The following is a 22281-nucleotide window of genomic DNA, read 5'->3' as shown; positions in this document are numbered from 1 at the left end:
ACATGGTTTAACAAGTGAATACACAACTTAGCAGATTTTTCAGGTATTTGCCAACTCAGTAGAAATACTTGTAGAAGTCACCATCCCAGGAGATCTTCAAGAAAAGACTGGACGCGGCACTTAAGTGCTCTGGTCTAGCTGACATGGTAGAGATCAATTAAAGCTTGGACTTGACGATCTTGGAGGTCTTTTCCAACCTAAATAATTCTGTGATCTGTGTGATTCTGAGAAAATACTGAGGATTTAATACCTGGAGGATTAATATCCTTATGCCAGCTTTCATAACCAATTTTTCCCCTAAATTATCCCTTTGTTTTTAATTATAAATAAATTTTTGAGTGTTGCAGGATGTTGTTCTTTTTCAACTTTCTTGGTATCTAGCCCAATGGAAAACTTGTCCCAAGACTGCTGGTTGTTAATTGAAATCTTAAAACAACATTATTAACATATTCCCAAGTACTTCTGCCCTACTTATCATCATCATCATCCTATTTTCCAACCACCCAACACCTCAACGCTGTTTTCTTACTGAAGGACACCCTAGTGTACTAAAGACAGAACTGACAGCTAGAAAACAACAGTCATTTGCTCTCTGTAAGTAGAGCCAATTCCCCTCTGCACACTGTGCCAAAGACGATTGTTCTTTGATGTACTCCATTTTAATTTCTTTTAAGCACTGGAGAATAGAAAACAAAGACAATTTCGAATACGTTGGCACCATCTGCAAAGAATTCTATTAAAGCACAAAAATGAAGGAGTTTTGTTTTGTTTTTATATTTTCAAGAGTAGTATTATCAATATGATGTTGGTTCAGAAGTCAGGTAAGGTCTGTGTTGGCGACTACAATTCCTTTATTTGACATACGTAACTGAGCATTGAACACTTGTTTATGTAGGCACGGATTTAAGGATAACACCACAAAATCAAAAGGCTAAACTGCAGATCTGTACTGAGTGGCAGGCCTGGTGAGTCTGTCTATTCCTATAACTCAGCTGAGAAAAGGGGGAAAAAAAACTGCCATTATAAGAGAAGAAGCATGTTATAAATAATGGTTACTGAACTAGACAATCTTTCCTTCAAGGTCCAAAGCAGTAGAAAACCGAGGTTCCCTGTGTACATGCATATTGTGTTTGTTGCAGGAAATATTTAAAGTTTGACCTTGCCTTATACAAGTGGTTTATCTGTAAGAAAACTTAATAAAGCTGTACTGATTCAAACAGTTCTCTTAACAACAACAAAAAAATGTATTTCAGAATTATATTTCAGAATCAAAATGATACACTTAAACCCAGATAACAACCTACCCAAAATGGAGCAAGTTTCAGCAAACAGTGACCAATAAGGAGTGAACAGGGAAAAGCCAGCGTGAGTCACGACTTTAAGCAATGGTCTTTGCCAGATTTCATTCTTGCTTGCATCAGAATTTTCTCCCAAAGAAGATTCAGGAGATAAAAAGGTAAATTGAATGCGTCCTTGCATTTCTTCATCTCATAAGGGCAGTTTTCTACAGTTCTTAGTAACAGAAAAAAAAAAAAACCCAAACCATACATTTCCAGAACTTGCACATATCCGAAAAGAAAAAAAAAAGGCAGAAAACAAGAGGGAGAACCAAAACCTAATAAAAGCTAAACCATTAATCTGTAGTAAACAATAGAATATAACGTGCAATAGTGCAATTTCTCCTTTGCTGCTCCAACCACGAAGTCTTGGTAGACAGTCCCCTGGCATGTCAGCGTCCCCACGTCTAACTGCGTGCCTGCCGGGCACTGCTGCCACCGCCGCCCTTCGGAGCCTCTCCGTGTCCGGCCTCTCCCTTCCCCTTCCCCAGGTGCCGGAGCTTCTGATCCCAGCGCTGCAGATCCAAACAGTTACAAGGAGTTAAAAGAGAGGTTACAGAGCCCCCTGTTCACAAACAGCAGGGAAAACAGAAGAGGTGCTGCTGTTTCCGCCACGTCACCCTGCGCTGGGCTTGAGGGTGCAATGAGAGCTCGTTGGGAAAAGGCATTTATACAGGGAAACTGTCTCCTGGCTTTCTTGTAGCCTCTGTGAATCATGCCTCAGATACAAGGCACAATAGCTTCAGCACAAGGCGGGCTCGCCTTCAGAATAATAAAATTTAAATGAAGCTACTCATGCAGTCTTTGGAGGAAGCAGGATGAAAAAACGGTCAAGAGATTTTTTGTTAATTAAACCCCCGCCTATTTTTATTTTTTTTTTAATTTTTGCAGTCAATAGGAATCATAGTTAAAAAAAAAAGACATAATAAATATAGTTGGTACAACTGTTGATGCTCTTGGAAAGGAAGATGATGATGAGAAGTGGGTGCTGACATGGCAAGATCCTCAACACCCCTAGACTGGGTGCGAGGGCAAAGGCAGCAGGTTACAGATGACAAAAGGAAGTGAGAAATAAGTGTGTTCCCCAAAAAAATTCCAGCAAATGATGTTACCACCCAAGAACTGACACTGAGCAGAAGTCAACCCATGGCAGCAATGTGATATTTTCTCTCTGGCACTGATTTTCCTAGGGTTCTGCCAAATCAAACAACCTGAAATAAGATCCCTGTACCTTTTCACTCTGTAATCAGAAATGTGCACAGAAAATCTTGCTTTTATAAACACAACAGTGTTTTCCTGCAAGTGACCCTTACACTGATGGAGAAAGTGCTGAGTGGAAGAGAAGACTGGTTTGCACAGGCACAACCATTATGGCAAATGAATGGCAGAGAAATTGTGTTAAAATAAGAATATTCTGTGTAAAGTGACACTCCTAACAATGTCAAAACCACTGATACTTTGCAGCACATCAAAACATAAAAAGGCAATCCCTCTGGAACTCTGAAGGCATTAGAAAACATTTAAGTAAGAAAAAACCAGAATATATTTCCATATAGAGAGTTGGGGTTGCTCAGCCTGGAGAAGGGTCAGGGAGATCTTAGAGTGCCTGCCAACACCTACAGGGGCTACAAGAGAGATGGAAAAGGACTTTTTACAAGAGCATGTAGTGACAGGACAAGGGGTAATCGCTTTAAAGTGACAGAGCTTAGATGAGATTAGATGATATTAGATGATATTAGATTAGATTAGATTAGATATATGAAAGGAATTCTTGGTTTTGAGGGTGGTGAGGCCCTGGCACAGGGTGTCCAGAGAAGCTGTGGCTGCCCCATCCCTGGAAGTGTCCAAGGCCAGGCTGGATGGGATTTGGAGCAGCCTGGGATAGTGGAAGGAGTCCCTGCCCATGGCTGGGGGTGGGACAAGATAGGCTTTAAGGACCCTTCCAACCCCAAACCATTCCATGATTCTATAATGCATGGCTTGTGTTTGAGCTCATTGCATCCAGTGTGCTATGACATGTCTTCTCTATCATGTTCCTCCCCCAGCCAAGTCAGGAAGATGAATTTAAAATAGTTGCTAATCCACAAAATTTGGTGAGAGCAGAACTCTTCTTAAAAATATTAAATCTTAAAAGTATAATCCTGACTTAGTCTGAAAAAACATTTGTAATGCCCCTGGTGTGTTTGGGTTCTTGAATTCATATTACAACCCCAACTAAGCAGGCATGTGTTGTGCAAGGCACAGCTTGCCTACAGAATTAAAAGTCTCCCATTATTTGCTATTTTGAGACAGAGGTTTTGACTGCTGCTACACTGGGATACCTTGGGGTAATCCAATGTATCCCTTTAATTTACTCAGCATGCAGTTCTAAGTAATACAGCTAATAACACACCAAGTTATTTTGATACATTGTATTAGTTAATTGCAGGCAGCATATGCATTTTCTTCCCTTATTTTGAAAAGATAGGTAGATGTTTTATGGTACCACAACATTTGACTTCTGGTGAGGTATTTTCTTACCTTTATTTTTTTACCAAGACGTTCCTTCCACTTCTCAGCTATGGAGCCTTCCACCAAGAGTAACCTACACAACAGAGATAACCAGTTACTCCACCAAGAGCCTACACAACCCAACACACACAAGATTAAGATCCCTGTGCCTGCAGAGAGCCTTGCCCTCCCAGAATACCACAAAGGAGATGTACAGCCACCCACACCAAGTTTTCCTTCCTTTTGGCTCTGTTCAGCATTATGACAGGGGAACAGTGACAACAAAGGTGCTGCAAGGACAAAGAGAGAGAGAGAGAGAGAGAGAGAGAGAGAGAGAGAGAGAGAGGAAACAGAGTCACCTGGAGCGCTCCTCATCCTCGTAGCCCATGATAATGTACTCTTCATTGGCACTGAGTGGTGGGCACAGGCAGCCAGAATTCGTGTGGAGGTTAACAGTGTCCTTTGGAATGTTCACTAGGGAAGATTTCAGGATCTCCTTGACTTCCACTACTGCAGTGACATCGTGGCATTTGGTCTTCACCTCCTTCACTTTAGCCCGAATGACTGGGGAAAAGTCACAGAGAGTGTTGTTAGAGGCAGCAGATAATGCAGGTCACTCCCCAGCTGTTCTTGGTGACCTCTGGGATTAGTTTTTTGCATGGCCCTTTATCAGAAGCCTGGCTGAACTCCTGCAATGTCTCTGCCTCCATCTCTTCCCATCATTACTTCACCCTCCATCAAGGAGGTCAGGTAGCTCAGTGTGTCTCTTAATAATATGGTCAGGAGCAGGAGTTATGTACCAGTTGGATTTATGTCCTGTTTAAGCTGGGCTTTGACTTCCTTCCTTTCTTCTTCCTTTCCATGTTAAATATACTAAATCTATTTCTTGTATACTCTCCCTGTCCCTTGAGCTGTGACTGTTCCCTCTTTGACTACCTGCAGTACAGATGAGCAAACTTTATCACTTTGAACCTTACACAAAAAGTGAATGTGCATTAAAACTTCTCATATCACTACTTCTGCTGGATGGCAGGCCCTTACCTTTTATGCTCTCTCCAGTGACCCAGCACTAACCTGCTCTGCTCTGCTCTTTATGAACTTTAAATGCTCCTGATCTTGACCCAGTGACCTTTCTAATTGTCTCCTCTCTCACCCTTTCTTCTAGCCTTAAGTTGCACAAGAGGAAAGGTTGCCTTTCAAAGGCAAAGCTTTTCGTTCTCTCATGGTGACCAGTGAACTGATATCACATGCAAATGCAAAGCCAACCCAGAGGTCATGCTCTGGAGAATGCCACATCATTCACAGCCTGCAAACAAGACCCCCTTTCCACACTACAGATAGGAGATACCCCAAATTCCACATGTCTCCTATGGGAAAAAGTTAATATAGAAGAAAGAAAACCATGGACTGACACATCTCCTCACTTCATGTGCATTGCCTGCAACAACCATTAACCAGCATTCATTCCAGGCACATTAAATAGAGTTGCCAACAAACACTAACTTGTGCATCTAGTATGCACAATTTACCCTAAGTGATCTCCTTTCTCAAAACCTTTTAAGATCTCAAAATAAAATATTGCTTTCATCTGGAGATATTTCAAATGCATTTTGAAACCTATTTAATTTCAAAAGCTTGAGAAAATGTACATGCTCAATGACTCTGCCAAATGCAGTTTCTGACTACAGGATAGTCACTCTAATTTTTTATAAACAAATCTACCAAAACGTAGGACTGACTAGTGACCAAAAAAGTATTTGCATACAGTTATAATTTTTTACCTTTTACCAACAACTATTTTTAAAAGAAGGTTGTCTTACTCTGGTTTTATAAATGCATATCCTAATAAATATTATACAATCACTACCATCTAAATAAAGCCTTAAATTTCACTGAACATAAGGCTCTTTCACCTGGTGAATGGGAAAAAAGGAAGTGTTGCATATAGGTAAAGCCTTATAAAGCAAGGGCCTTGTTACCTTTGTAAAATCATGGCTCAGGCCTGCTGCTTTGGCTAAGTAGAGGAGGACTATGGGAAAGTGACTCAGCTGAATTAGAGGTAGAAAAACAAGTTATACAACCATTGTGTGTTCACATCGTGGGGTATGGTGGTTGCTTGGATTACGTTTGCTATGATTTTAAACTATGTACAGGCCCTAAATGCTTAAAAAGGCCTGGTTTTTGCAATAAGGAAGAGCCCAGTTGTTCAGTTCCTGTGAAATGTATTCAGTGGCTTCATTAGCCTAATTTGCTTGAAACAAACAGTATGAAGAAAAATATGATCCTGGAGCTGTGATGTGCCTGAAGACCAGGACATGTGCACTTTTACGGGTGCTCCTGACAGCATAACACAGCTGGCAGGATGCTCACTGCTGCCTTCCAGACATCAGAAGGAAAAGAACCTGCTAGAGCTCAGGGACAGCTGGTGGGCATGAAAGCTACTCAAAATACCCCCTTCTGCAAAAGCTGAGTGTGTTGAAATCACAGAGGCAGTTCAGACACATACAATGTCGTTTTTGTTGCATCACTGCTCACACTAGACAAGTCCATGAACCCCAACTACCTGCACTAAAACTGAAATAACGAAGACACTCTTGTACTAACACATTAAACTAATCCCCTCCATCCTTCTAATTTGGAAACGTTTCAAACCACACCTTCCTCCTGTCCTAAGTAATATTGGGTTACCATTGGTAACTGTGAACTTTTTAGGCTTTTTTAAATGAAAACTTTCCCCCTTCCTGCAGCCTTTAAAAAACCTGGGAGCTGGCCATGCAGCTGTTCTTACCGTAGTTGTAATTGTTGCGTAGATAGGTCTTCTGGGTGGCTTTCACAGGCTTGCACTTGCAGCGGTCTACAGAAACAGACAGCTTTGTTTAGAAAGGAAAGAGCATTCAGTATTCAGTGACAATCTCCCCCAAAACCCTGAGATCACACCTAACAAAAATGTCACTGGGCTGACCCACTTATTACAGTGAAATACTAAAAACCACAGGGTGTTCCTGGCCTGTTCTGCTGGGAGATGTGGAACTGTCCGTGAGACCTTAAATGTTTTTTTAGGAGAAAAACCTGATACACTGAAATGAAAAAAAAAAAAACAACAAAAAATAACCAAACCCAAACCACAACACAACAACAAAGACACAGACTTGGAGTCTCAAGTGACAAAATTGTCATTTTAAGCTAATTCAAGGTTCAATTCTGTGCTAGCAGGTGCTGTAATTCCATCCTTGCAATGCTGTTCTCTCCTCTGCACGGGACTTCAGGAATGCGCTCCTTTCTGTTCCTTTTATCATACAGAGACACAGAAAGAAAATACTGTGGCAGTGCATGACTGAACATTTTCTTGAATGGATCTCAGCTTAGTTCAGCAAACTGGGATATGCTAGCTAGCAGGCATTCAGAGAATTACTTGGCATTGGAAGTACCTTTCAAGACCATCTAGTCCAAGCCCCTTGCAAATAAGCAGAGACAGCTCCAATTAGATCAGGTTGCTGAGAGGTCCATCCAGTTCACCATTAGGAATTGTGTAAATTTTACACGATTTTATAATGACCCACAAGCCCAAGTTTAATGAAAGTAGGGAAACCCTTAGCCCTTGTGGCCAGAAGGATAGCCTTAAAAAAACCCTAAAAACAAAAACCACCACAACACAAATGAGCACTGTCAGAGCAGCATTTCCAAAGGTGCAGATGCCAGACAGCTGGGAACTCTTAACAGAGCTAAAAACATTTTCATTAGTGCCCAGGGAATACTAACACTGAAGCTCCAGACCCACAGTGGTTTTCACTAACACCACTGGTATTTCAGGGCTGGTTGTTCTACTGCAAATATTTACTTATTTTACATTGATGTCTAAGTGTGGTTTGGTGGAGTTATTTCAAACAGCAGATCCCAGTATCACATAGGCATGGCCATCTATTTTGACATTTGATTTGGCAAAAATGTAGAAGTAGATTTAATGCAGCTTATTTCTATACATCATTCTAAATATCAATGCATATAAGCTTGTGATTCAGTTAAATCCAATATGAAGAGTCTGAAAAACAAATTATTTGCTATATAAAATTCCTGCCTATTAAAAAAAAATTCAAAAAGAGATGGAATCATATGGTTACCAACTTCTCAAATCATTATTTATTATTATTTATTTTCAATTGGCAGAATTTTTGTAGTTGAAAAAAGTATTAGTAGTATCTGAAGATACAAAAAAAAAAGTACAGGAAAGAGGAACCATTTCAAAAGAAAAGTGCATTATTTCCTTGAATTTCAAACACATCCTCAGGAATCTATATATAGAGTCCTACAGACTTTAACTTTTGTATGTGTTCATGTTAAAATAACAAAAGCAGAGAAGGGAAGTGATTCTTGGCTTCCCTTCTACCTTTGTGAGGTCATGGATACTGTAGGCCAAATTATAACTCCTTTTATAAGCTGCCTTGAAACAGAGCACAGAAGATGTGCTCCTGTGACCCACCAGGCACCTCAGCATCCAAGTCCAACAGGTCACACACTAGAACCTTCTCCTGCCCCACAGGACTTTGCACTGTGTCCCAGGTAAAATAAAACAGACTAAATTGCAACACACTCTCACATTTCCTTCAGTTTTAAGGCAGTATTGGCTTACATTATTAATTTCAGAATTTATCTTATTGGTCTAGTTCTATTTCTAAATTACAGACCTGCCCATGTTCGTACTGAAGAACCTCCTGGTCACCCTCATGCTTTTTAAATGTACATTTAAAAGAACTGCACAAAATGCTGCATTGTTCTTAATTACTATTTAGAGATACAGAAACTAACACAAAAGTCATTTGCCGAAGTGAGTTATCAAGTCAGAGCCAGAACCAATTCCTCCCTCCCAATTCCTAGTACAGTGATTTTCAAAGGAAGGCAAATGTTGACCTTCCCCTGGGGAGTGAGAACACCCATAAAAGGCAGCTATAAAAATGTAAAAAAATAAATAATGTAAAAATGTAAAAATAAAAAATATCTAAAAATGTATTTTCCCTCGCCTGATGCTGACAGTCTCCTCAGAAGCTGCTAGAATTAGCAGAAGAGCTCTGAGACCACAACACTGGTATGTCCCAAGCACAGAGACAGGCAGCAGAGGTTCCCACTGGCTTTAACTGAGGTCACAGCTAGCCATTAAATTTTCTTTTCAAGCAAATAAATACAGGACTACCAACTGCTCAACATTTGTGTCTTTGAAAACTTCACTCTGTAAATGCCCAAAGACATGAACTAGACCTGAGAATAGTTTTCCCCATGGATTGATACCAAGAAACATGTGTGTCATCTTAAATACATGTGCATGCATGATCCAAAACCTGGCTGTGATACTGACCTGTACAAGCACTCAAACCTGGCAAATACTTCCTGGATAAAGAGAGAATAAAAACAAACCACTCTAGAAAATTTTCTGAGACTTGAGGAACATGTGATGAAGCAGAAAACAAGGTAGTTCACTGCCTATAGAGGTAAAAAAGGTCTCCCAAAAAACCCCCATGCAGACTCAGAGTGAAGGTTTTGCCAGCAGACACTGCCAGAGAAGAAAAGTATCTCAAATAGGGATAACCCATGAGTACTGTTCCCTGTGTCCACACACAACAGCCCAAGGAATAAGATGCAGAAACCACAGAGCTGAGAATGGGATTTTTTAAAAAAAAAACACACCAGTTTTCTACTTGCAAAACAAACAAACAAACAGTCTATTTACAATGACAAAACTACAGATTTAATTCACTGAACCTATAAATAAAGCCATTTTGAAACATGGCCTTTTAGGTGGTCCAACTGTGTTTGTCAGCTCAAACAGATGTAGGACATTGAACCAGAAATTATGTCTGCACAGTAAAAGGCAGTGACATCAGCAATTTGATGTATGTAGAGTAAAAGGCAGTGATAGCAACAGATATTGCATCAGCAATTTTTCTGTGCATCCTTAACCCTATTTTCAAGGTGGGATTTTTTTTTTTTTTTTTTTTTAGGTTTGGTTTTGCTTTCAGTCACTGAAAAGCATCACAACAGTAACAATACGACTGAAACTTTCCTATTCCACTGCAGGGTCACTCACTGGAATTCCATGCCTTCTACATGCCTATGGACAGGCAGCAGTAAAGATATGCCTCAGAGTTTTGATATAAGGTGACACTGAGAGCATACAGCTTTGCTTTCATTGAACAGTCAGCATCAAGCATGAAATCTCTACTTTCTCAATGCCACACAATTGAAAATGGCTTCAAACTAAAGATACTAAATATCTTTAGCAAGTCTTCCAGACATGCATACTCCAGACAATTTAAAGCAAAGCTTGTTAAGTAGCTTCCTTTTATGGTTTTTGTTTTTTTTTTTAACTGTACCTGGGTTTCTAGAGGGTATGCACTGTGATATAAAGAACATTTTGCACAAATATAGCTGCTTTCACGTTGGCACCTACTGAGATTAAATTTTAAAATTGTATTATAAACTGGGCATTACTAATACCTTTTTGCAATTTGGTCACAGAGCTTAAAGCTGGAATTATGTATATACAGATATAGACAGATACATATATATAGGTATATAATTATATATATACAGGTATCCAATGTTAGGCTCAACAACCACACTTAGGTGTTTATATTGTTGAAGTGAACATCAGTGCACACTGCAGCACATCAGCATCTCTGCAGAAGGAAAGACAGGGAGGTCAATGCTAGGCTTCCAAGTCTCAGTTTCTTGACAAAGACCTAAGAGGAGAACTTTGGATGGAACCATAATAAAATTCTAGGAAATCTGCAGTCATTGGCCTGCTTGAGCAAAATATGCACATTCCGATAATTATTAGCCACCATCCTGGGCTTTGCTTCTTTGCATTGGCAAGTAGTGGTAATGCTCCAGGGGTTTTATTCAGTTTTATTCAGTTCCAGCAAAACCAAAACAGAAATAAAAAGCAACAGAGGAGTTGCTGGAATAAAACCAGCCTTAGAAGGTGCTGCCCTCAACCTCCTCAGGCTAACGGGAGTATTGCCATTATCTACAAAGAGTATTGAACTTAATTTGGAAACTTTAAGGTCAGAATGAGCCATTATCTTTGCTGGTTTTGCCCAGGGAAAAATCAATTTAATGATTACTCTCTCTGTTCAAGATAAAACTTTTAATAAAATCAGTGCAGCCCTCTTGCTTTGATGGACATTTTGAGGCTACCCAGCCCCAAATCCCACCTGCCCACGGAATGCAAAAGCACAATCTACAGTATCCTCAGTCAAGACGAAGTATTTAAGTATTTATCATTTAGTATCTTTCTTGCCTAATTAAATATTTAAAGCATTTGAAAGTTCTACGGCTTATTATACAGTTCTATAAAAACATACTTACCAATGCTGGCACCTCCACAGTTGCCGTTATTAGAATCCATAGGGAAATCTGGCATGGATTTGCAAAACATGTAAAGAAGTGTCAGTATTTTTAATATTGAATTATTTCACAACACACACATTACATTGTTGTCCTCTTTCTCTAATATTTAGTGCATGGAAACTTAATAACTTTACTAATTAACAGTTTGTAATATTCTAGACGTCAGTCCAGTAAAGTTGAACCAATATCTTACCCAAATTTCACCTGAATCCAGCATATCATGTTAAATGCTGAAGCAGACAAAATATCCCATTTCCATTGCTACAGACTGGAGGGTTTCAGACAAGGGTTGACATTTATGCCATGAATTTTGATCACCTACAGGAAACACATGTAGTGTTTGCATTTAATTAGATGATGAAGGAGAAATTACTTTCGGGGTTTTCTTTTGGTTACTGAGGAAATCAAATCAACCAACCATAATTATACTGTTGAAGTAAATGCCAAAATAAATATTTCAGATCTTCCCCTCAGTTTCAAAACACACTATTACTCTGAAGGACAGATGAGGAAGAGAAGTTTAAAAAGGCACTATGCCCAAAGAACTGCTTTCAGACACATTCATAACTGGAGCGTGTCCCACATTAGTAAAATGCATCATTTCAACCCCACTTATTAAATCACACAATTTAATGGGTTTATACCTATATTTAATCATGACAAACAAATATGTTAATGCATATAACCTTGAATGACCTGAGGACAAAATAAATGCAACAGGAACAAGAACTGGGAGAGAGGCAGGATACTTTATAAGAATGGCACATAAAATGGAGAAACAAATGAGCTTTCAAAGAAGAAGCCCTTCTGTAATATTGCACACTTAGTCATTCATGCTACTCTTCAAATTGTGGAATCTGGTATCCTATAGACATCTTCCTTGGATTCTTATATAATCACTGAGGCAACTCCACTGCCCTTAAAATGTAGAACAAATGTAACAAAAGCTCCTCTCTTGTGGCCTGAGCTGTAAACATTTGGCTGTAAAACAGCCCAGGACACTCATGATACTCAGTTTTCATGATGGCTTTAGATGTGTGGATTAAATTTTAAGGGCTGGGATCATTATTTAATCACAAATTCTGTAAATCCCTGTTTACAAGAAAAATAATATTGCTTAGCTAACCTTCTAATTTTGCAATCCTTGTTAAAAAAAAAAAGGAAAATCTCCACCTTAATTAATACTTATACTTCTCAGAGCAACATGAAAATTCATTTACATAAATGAGGATGTAGCTAAGTCAGGGCAAGAGTAAAACTGGAAAACAACTAATTCCCTCAGATAATAATTAACTTTAAAAAAATTTGAGACTTCAGGAATAATTTTTCTAACAAACATAAAGAGCAAAAGGTATAGAAACTAGCACAGAAAGATTGAATAGATACTCTTTTATATTCAATATCCTGTTGCTAATAAATCTTCACATCCATTTTCTTGCAAAGAAAGTTCCAAACTACCACAGGATCTTAGTTTATAGAAAAAAACCCAACATTTTTATGGAGCCAATCTGATCTTTGCAATCAGGTACTTCCACAGAACCTTTGAATCTTCATCACGTTGCCTTGTAACAAGTCAAACTATAAAAGCTGATTCCTCCTTACATGTTTGATTTTGATTATTCACCTGAATTATTCTCAATGCAGTAAGAATGCATTTTATATTGTAACAAATGCATTCTGCTGTTCCAGGATGTGATGAAAGAGGAATTGAAAAATTGAAAAGGCTTGTCTCTTGCCAATGGTAAACAGAATGACACCCACACTTCTCATTCTTCCTCTCCTGGGCTAATTATCTATTATGTTGTTCATTCAGCTAAGCTGTAACTTTAAATCTAGAATTCCTTCTGATGTGATAACAACATAGAGAGGACTCAGGTCTATGGTCTGATAATCTTCCCATCTGTTCCAACTACAGACAAAAAGTCTGCAAAACCCTCCAGCCACCAACCACAGAGAGGTGGCCATGAAGGCCTCTGTCCACCGAGGACTGGCCTCAGATCTTCCACCATTCTGGGCATCCAAAATTTTTCCCTGCAGAGAAAGCTCTCCAGACTCTCTGCCCCCCTCACTCAGTTGCCTTGGCCACATTCTCAGTTTTCCTGAAGGCTATCTGCATAACACCAAGCCAGCTCCTTTGATTTTTTCATATGGCCCAGCAAGCCAAAATTCCTACCAAAACAGGTAGTTCAGGGATGGTTTGTTCATACCTCCAAAGCACACTCCCCATTCCATCAAAATTGTTACTGGGGACAGAAAAAAATCTTCATCACGGAGAAAGACAAGAGAAGTATCAGATGAAATGCTTACCATCTTCCATCCATGGAAGGAAAAAGAAGCCCTGAAGTGCACTGTCCCTACCTAAAACGAAGGATGGATCCAAGGAGGCATGACTTCATGGTGTTTGAGCAAACCTAGTTCAATTCATTCTGAAATTTAACAATTCAAAATAAACCAGAGCCTTCCCTGGCCCATGTGGAGTATGACACCCATGGGTATTGGCTTGAGGAACTGTCCTTGGAGCTCACAGCAACACAAGGAAGACCAGGGAGCACTGGATACAGCCAGTGTAAGCCTGGTCCTGCAAACAAGCATGGAACTAACCTGCCTTACACCAGATGTGACCATACACTCTTAGGTGCACAAATAATTTTTAACCAAATCACAACACACCACAGCCTCAAGGCAGCTCCTAATTCGGCACTGCCAGGTCACCTGTCTTACCCCAAACCAGCAGTACCCAAAGAAGCAGCTGTGTGTGCAGCCAGAGTAATTCACTGTGCAAAGCAGCCATCAATGGAAGTGCCGCGTGCTCCCCTGCCTGCACAAAGGCAGCAGTGTGGCCTCATGGTCAGTGTGGTGTCCATCAGTGGAGGGGTGAACAGGTACCCACCCATCAGCTCATAGTTCATCTCCTGACTTGGCCTTGATGATTTATCCTTTCCAATGCTTATTCAAGGATGACTGGTTTCTACAGATAGGGAGGAACTGGAGACCTCTGCCAGTGTGTGACATCTCTCAGGAGAGCCTTCTCATTTCTCTGACCCTTTCCCCAGTTAAGCTCAAACAGTCTGGTCCCTGCTCACCTACCAGACTGGGAGAGGGTCCAGGCCAGGCCAGCTACTTGCCAGATCTTACATGGGTGTGAGCACCTACCCAGCCCCTGTAAAATCCCTGTCCCTAGCAGCCTGATGGACAGAGACCTCTCTCGACCAGGAGATGCACACAGCTCTAAGCAGAGTGAGGGGAAAAAAGCTATTTTAAAAACTCCAAACAAATTACTTCCTACCGTTCCACTTCTCTTCATGGGCAAACCCTCTGGCAAGTTCTGTCTGTGCAAAGCAATCTTTCTCAAATAAATACCTGTCGTTGATGATTAGCAGGACTGCCAAAGAGGGGAATACTATCCAGAGGTCCAATCCATAAGTTTCCTGTTAAATTTTGTTTAGGAGCAGGGGACAAAATCCAAACTGTTTTTCCAATAAGCCATATTAGCTAATTGCTTTTCAGAGAGATTCAAAACAAAACACTAACAAGGAGAGCTAAATAAAAGGCACTTACACAGTAAGTGTACAAAATAACAATGCCCACAACCACAGATTTGGATGAGAGGTTTGGAAAAGAGAAACAACTCGGAAACACCTAGTTTTGAACAAACATCTTTCCTGTATCACTGCTTAAATAAATAAAAATGTTAAAAGGCAGAGGAAGGTCAAAAGTAACATGATCCTGATTGCCATTTTGATTAAAGAATACGGCCCAGCTATTAGTGAAGCCACTCTGGGCACCATGCTCCAAAGAACTAAACCACAGCCAGTGGCTGCTGCTTGGCTACCTTCTTCAGATTGAGATATCTGTGAGCCCCATTAATTAAGAATCCCTTCCAAATTGCATGAATTCATTGTCATTTACTTCAGCTCTTAGTACAGTGAGGATCTTTCCTAAGCTGTTTGCAAAAACATGCAGAAAAGCCAAGTGGTAGGGAAATTGATTCTAGTTTAATGCAAAAAACTCAAACTCCAAGTTGTAGATCAGCCAGCAGCATGGCTGTTCCACGTAACATATTATTCCTCATAACAAATCCCACTAGGTTTTGATGACATTTAATGGCCCAGGTATTGACTAAATGCTTAGACTGTAAAATCCAGGGGACTCAGCCTACAAAGGCAGCTGAACTGTAGTGAGTGCCCAACACCATTGGTGGTATCTCCATTGCTATGATTTAAATTCTCTTATTAACTATTCCTGTCCTGTTTCAGGCTTTGAAGCTCATAATAATTTTGTAACTTAACAGAGGAATTAGGCTGCTCCCAAGTGTTCAGCAAGGACCTAAACAAATCCCAATTTTGTAAAGGATAACCTGGGCATGACTGCTTGTCCTCAGCACAGTCTGCAAACACTCCCCCAGCAGCACCGTGCACACTGACTGCTCTAAGTAGAGCTAGGCAAAGACTGAGTCAGAACAAATTTGATCCGGAGCTTGGACACCACTCTTTTGGAAATTAAGTTAATAATATATAAGAAACAAGCATGGGAAATGGCTTCTTCACTTGTCTTTTACGCCTGCAATGCCAAGTTAACATACTAGGTTAATATGAACTCATCCAGACAGACATGGAGGACTTGGGCAACATTGAGGAATCATGGGTTCATGTATTATTTAAGAAAATAGGTGTCCATCATGTGAATAATCTATAATTTTCTTTAATGTTTAAGGGGTGGTGGTTTAAAAAAAAAAAATCAAAGTTCTCCTTAGACATCTTATGATAGTTTGGGTGGTAACTACACATAGTTGATACCTTGTGATGTGGCTTCTCTTTTCCCCAACATCTTATTAACAGGCCAACATGCCTTCAAGCTATATCCTCATTTAAATAAGATATGGTGAGACAACCTGCCTGACAGATCTTCCAATACACACAGTATCCATCACACTGCTCTGGTTTTGTTGCTAGCTCCCTCGTCAAAACAGGAATAAACATTTCACTTGAGACATAAACACTCTGCTAGGCAGTAGCAACCAAGGACACATGTGGAAGATGCTTTTTTAGTCAGCATCCCAACACCAACACTGGCCACTTATTTATTACCTGCAAAACTAAAGACAGGTCCTGCCTCTGAAATTCTAGATTTGAGACATTTTTGTCTATCAGCAGTTCCTGCTGCTTCACAGACTTAAGGAGGTCTGACAGGGCCCTGAATGAGGGAAGCAGGTAATCTGATAGACTGGAGGAAGAATAAGCATATGCACATGAAGACTGAAATATATGGAAGTGAACAGGACCTCCCAGAGATTAAGACAGCATGTACTAATGTCTGCACGCAGAACCACCTTCAGCTTCAAAAAGCCCAGGACAGGGATGTGGGATAAATGCCATAGGAGACTTCAGACATTTGCATGCACTAATCTGACAGCTGGGGTGTTAATGTATTGTCAGGATGCTCTTTCATCCTCCATCCTGGATGATGATTCGTTGGATCCTCCACAAAAAGTCAAAACATTCAGCACCACACTTGCCTCCAGAACACCCACACCATGCAGCATTCCCTCTGCTTTCCGTCTGTAAAGGAACTCGGATGTTTCCCAAAGAGAATGAAAAACTGAGAAACATACACTTCCCACAGGACACTTGTTTTAAGCCAGCTTCTGTAATCTGAGGAACTTAATTAGCACTCCCACTCAGGTTTTGGAGACCAGCACAAGCCCAGGGGGCGTGCACAGCTATTCCTCTAACTGAGCCCAAAGCACAGCACTGTTATCAGCTTTCTCCATCACAGACACAGCAGCAGCTGCTTCACCCCTTCACCACATCAGCAGCCCCTTGGCCCTGTGACAGGAAGTGTCCAGATCTTTCTCACCACCTGGCTCAAATGGATAAGATGTCTGTGGTAGACTGTGCCTCAACAGCTGGAAGTGAACTTCTCACTGAGATTTATCACAGATTTCATCAATCACGGTTCCTCCATATTTTGCAGCAGTCACAGGCTACTGGGATGTAGGGAATATATATAACTGATGGAAATTTGGCTTGTGAACTCAGTCACTGCTCTGACAAGGACAAACACTGACTACACTATCCTTAAGGCTGCCTCCTTACAGCAAGGACAAGACAAAGGTTCTAATGTTCACCAGCGATAATGCAGAAACCTCGAGAGGAAAGGAAACAGTAGAACCCTCTTACAGGTAGCAAAAGAATGAAAACAAAACCAAGATTTCACTCCCAAAGAATAGAAAAGGCGCCTTCTACCACAGAAAGCCACGAAACAATGGATTATATTTCTGCCTGCTCTATTAGATGGAGTTTACAGACAGCAGAAGGGGCTAGAATGCATAGGAGCTAAATAAATGCAAGTAAGAGCAGGTATTCTGCATCCTACTCATCAGGCAGTTGGTAATTTGTGTTTTCTACTGAGCTGCAACCCTTTATTTGGAGAACTAGAGTTGAAAGTTCCAAATAAAGTGGTAAAGTGTTCACCTTACCTCTTCCTAGAACAGGAATCCTTCCCTCTGCTCTCTAAAAGAACAGTTTTATTCCCTCAAGAAGGATTCTTTCAGTCTGGTGCATAATGCATCAGTTCAAAATATTCAGCCCAGAAATGAGAATGTCATCAGGTTCTCATTCACTGAAAGAGAGTTTTCATGGATCTGGCCCTGGAATCTCTCAAAGAGGTTATTGTACTGCTGAGGTCCTCAGAAATAGGTAACTCGGGGGTGATTTCAGCCAAGCTTCCTCCCTACAGATTCAAATGTGATTGCTTTCAAATCACTGCAGACCTGCCAAACCTTGCTCATGCTGGAGCCATTTTTAAGGTGGTTTTGAAAGCCCCTCCATGCTGCACAGAAAGGTTGCTTGGTGTTCAAAACCACAGCTCCCCAAAACTACCCCAAGCAGGACTGCAGCCCCCAGAGAGCAGCAGCTGATGGCAAAAATAGATGGTTGTGTTCATGGGCTGGGGAAAAGCACTCAGAAGTTAGGAATAGCAGTAATGACTGGAGATAACAGGGTACAGAGGTTTCAAGAGCTGCAGAGGGTAAGAGAAAAGAGTCAGAGGTGGAGTAGGGTTTGTCTGGCCTTTAAATAAATGGAGATGGAGAGAGCAGCTTACCTGAGAAGGCTGAGCTGGAGAGCACGGTCAGGAAAGCGAAGCGTGATATTTTGTTAGGAGAAGAAAAGAGGAATTACAGCGTTCGGCATTACTGGCAGTGGGATACATAAAGCATTTGGTAGTGGGACAGAAGCACAGTTAAAATACTGTGCTGAGCACAGCATGAAAAATCCCCCTTTCATTCCCAGGTCACTGCAAGGGGAGGACAGAGAGGTGAGATCCACTGCCTGTCAGTGAGCTACCACAGCGCAGCACTGCAGCTGTGGGCACTGAAGGAGGCAGACAGCAGCACAACAAACTTGTGGGGTGAATGGGTGCTGCTCTGCTCTGACCCCTCTGGTCTGCTCTCCCACCCCAGTACTGCTCTCCAGCTCCTCTGATGGAGAGGTCTGGCAGAGCCACCAGCACTGCAACTTTGCATCAAAGAAAACGGGAGCCCGGTTACACCAGCAGCAAATGCTCTCCTGAAAATATACAGGAACTGTAGTCACTTTGTAAAAGGTCAGAGCTCACTCTTGACAACCACCTACTAGCTTGCTGTAATTTCCTGTTCAATAGTTCCTTGTATTCAATATTTCTGTGGTGCTCAGTTTACCACATGGGAGCAGTGTCCTGCCAACTCCTCCAGCCCAAAGGCAGCTGTGACAAGAGCAGGACCCCTGGGCCACAGCAGGTTTGTGGCACGGTGCTGGCCTGAGCAGTCAGCAGTCCTCACCTCACTGTGCAGAGATGCTCCTGCCTCCCCCAGGACTGCTGGATGGCAGCCAGACACCCAGCACCACCATCCTGTGGGATCACAGGGAGCTCAGCTGGTGAAACAGGCTGCAGTGAGGAAGCTGAGTGACGGCTACAGTGGTCAGAGCCATCAGGGCTGCACTGGAGTTCACTCAGGTGCAGGAGGCAGCTTTTGGCTCCCTTCAGAGATGTCGGGAGCAAAACACAATGGAAGGCTGCACTTTGCTACACTCCTCACCCGGCTGTAATTCCAGAGCCCAGGGATCTGCTGGGGAACCTGTGCTGTAACCTGTTACCTTCAGCGCTAACATCACGGAGACGGGCACTCCCCTCCAGGGGTGCGTGTGCCATCACCGGCCCCGCAGCCCCTGCCCAGGGCTCCTCTGGGCACACATCTTTGCCCAGAATCTGTGGAGTGGCGGCCTGGGGTGAGAGGGGAGCGACCTGCTTTGGGAGGGAGCGGCTGAAGGTGAGCAGAGAGGAGCGGGGGGCCGCGGGTAGAGCCGGTGCCCCTCACACTTGGGCGGCTTTTCATTCTCCGCCAGCAGCCGCTGTCCATGGATCACCGAAGAACGCGAAGCGTTCATGTGGAACGAGGACTGTCGCTCCCACACTCGTACGCGTTCCCCACAGCGGTGGCGGGGCTGTCACTTGCCACGCACACTCCGTGCCCGACAGCAAAACTTTTCCAGCAGCGACGAGGCTGCTGAAGGCAGAGAAAAGACAGCAAAAGAGCGGAGGGCAAAGCGAAGAGACTCCGCGAAGGGTCGGAGGGGAAGGCAGGGCTCCCGGGCGGGTTTGGGCTGCTCTCCCCGCCCGCCGCCCATTGTCCCCGGGCCGGGGCCGGTGGCCGCGCACTCACCCGCGCCCTCGGCGGTGACGATGGCCTCGGGGGAGATGCAGACGCCGCGGTCGTAGACGGGCAGCTCGTCGCAGGCCAGGCTGTCGGGCCAGGCGTGGCTGTAGCGCAGCAGGACGGGCTCGCAGCCGGCGCGGGCGCGCTCGCAGACGGACTTGCAGGGCTTGATGGGCTCGTGCTGAAAGTCGATGGTGCAGATGGGCGCGTACATGGCGCAGAGGAAGAAGAGAAGGTCGGGGCTGCAGTTGGTGCCCAGCAGCCCCTCGAACTGCTCCATGGCCAGCACGGCGTTGGCCTGCGTGCTGTGGTGCAGGTGGTTCGGCATCTTGGTCACGTTCCAGGGCAGCGGCTTGCAGAGCGGGATGCGCACCGGCTCGCAGGCGGCCCCCCGCCCCGCCGGCGCCCGCCCCAGCACCAGCAGCCCGGCCAGGGCCAGCACCGGCAGCCCCCGCCACATGCCGCCCGCCCCGACGGTAAGCGAGGGGCCCGAGCGGGCAGAGCGCGGCGCGGAGCGGCTCCGCCCGCCCTGGCTCGGCCCCGCCGGGCGCCCACGGGGTCCCGCCTCTCCGCCCCGCGGCCCGGCCCCGAACAAAGGAGAGCCCTGGGCAAGGCAAGGCAAGGCAAGGGAAGCGGGGGGGCTGTCGTGCTGGGAAGAACGAGACAGAAATTTGTCTCGTCCTCGCCGGAAGGCCAGCGAGCGCCTAAATTCTCCCCGAAGGAAAAGCCTTACTGTGAACGTGAGCACGATTTCAGACCAAGACACATTCATATATTTTTAGGAAAAACCTTTTTTTTTTTTTTTTTTTTTTTTTTTTTTTTTTCCCCTGGGTGCGAATGCGTAAGTAGGAGGTGCACGCGAAAAAGCATGTCACCTAGACATAGTGACGGGTGAGCAGTTTTAGAGAGTAATAATGTTGAGAGGCTTAAAAATGAGGGAGATTAGGCTGAGCAACTGGGGATGCTTTAAGAAGCTTAAAAAAAAAAAAATTGAAGAGGCTGGATACTGTTTAAGATACCTTGCAAAACAGTGGCGCGATAAAGGGAGTTCTGACTTGATCTGGAAAAAAGCGCCTTGATATAATCACAGAATCACAGCACATTTTGAGTTGGAAGGGACCTTAAAGATCATTTAGTTCCAAACCCCTGCAGTGGACGGGGACACCTTCCACTACACCAGGTTGCACCGAGAAAACAAGCTGACATTTATTAGCTGAATTCATTCTTTCCAGTTATAAACATGTGACCAACTGCTCGATCACACGTTTATTATTCCAGTTTCTGCCCCCTAAATCAAACCTGTGAGTAGAAACACACCTACCACAAGCCAATGCCCAGAAACCAGACCAAAACTGTGAACAAGCTGTAAAAGCAACCATGGATACAGGTTCACAAACACAGGGTCCCCTAAGCCTAGAAAGGCTTTTCTGCAGTTTTCAACTTTATGACTGCAGATGAAACCTTGATCCCTTTAACTCAGCTGCTAATGTCCTGGTTCCAGCAAAGGCACATGCCAAGCAAACAAGGAGCTGTGATATGGCCAGTAGAGTAGAGGTACCTTTTATTTGCCCACCTCCACAGGTGCTAATTTCAAGGACCAGAAAACCTTGTTCCCTGCACTCCTAGAAGAAAATCTGAGCCTCAAAGGGAGGCAGAAATGTTCACACAGATGTGCATGTGACAGCCTTAGGAGCCATCAGTCAGGCTGCCCATGACCCTGAGCCTGAACCCAGCCTTGAAAAACAGACATAAAGGCAAGCAAAGGGAAGGTTGCTCATCTGCAGGGGGAATTAGAGAGAGAACTGTTTTTACTCATCTTCTTAGCTCTTCAAATTTAGTCGTAGCAAGGCCTCAGGCTTGAGGTTTCCCTGGCTGTGTAAAAGAATAGATGTTTAAAAAGCATGTGGTGTAATAAAAATCTTACCCAGCTGGTTGGGAACTGAATACTTTGGGACGTTGCCTGACAGCAGTGAGTGTAAGAGCAGTGCATCCCTGAGAATGAGTCCAGCAAAGTGGGCCAGAGCAATGCAAAGTACCCATTGACATGAATGAACATATATTTCTACTTCAAGAAAAAAAAAAATCTCCCATCTTTGTATTTTATTTCTGGGCAATTTTTTTTTTAGATTGATAATTACATAAAACAGCTTTAAAAACATTTCCTGTGTTTTGCAGGAAAAAGCACTGATAATAGTGAATATTTCTATGCCTGCAATAAGGCTATCAAGTCCATAAGTTTAATTTTTTAGCCCCAAGTATACATGATCTACATAGCTACATGAGAGGACTGTACTGAAAATTCCTGAAAATTCTTTCAGAACAGCAAATGCTGGCATCCCCATGAGATCACAAACATTA

General features: G+C 42.9%; 1 protein-coding gene across 1 annotated transcript; it reads right to left on the bottom strand.

Annotated features, from left to right (window-relative positions):
- Positions 1-752: 752 nt before the first annotated feature.
- On the bottom strand, positions 753-20402 carry FRZB (frizzled related protein). The gene is made up of 6 exons (XM_066322387.1): positions 19930-20402; positions 11187-11234; positions 6616-6681; positions 4187-4391; positions 3858-3921; positions 753-1852 (listed from the first exon to the last, which is right to left on the bottom strand). The coding sequence occupies exons 1-6, from the start codon at positions 20381-20383 to the stop codon at positions 1745-1747; spliced, it is 945 nt and encodes a 314-aa protein (XP_066178484.1). The 5' UTR covers positions 20384-20402; the 3' UTR covers positions 753-1744.
- Between the last annotated feature and the right edge of the window lie 1879 nt (positions 20403-22281).

The sequence above is a fragment of the Sylvia atricapilla genome, chromosome 7, assembly GCF_009819655.1.
Source record: "Sylvia atricapilla isolate bSylAtr1 chromosome 7, bSylAtr1.pri, whole genome shotgun sequence".
Classification (NCBI taxonomy): Eukaryota; Metazoa; Chordata; class Aves; order Passeriformes; family Sylviidae; genus Sylvia; species Sylvia atricapilla.
This window is presented reverse-complemented; position numbering and strand designations above follow the sequence as displayed.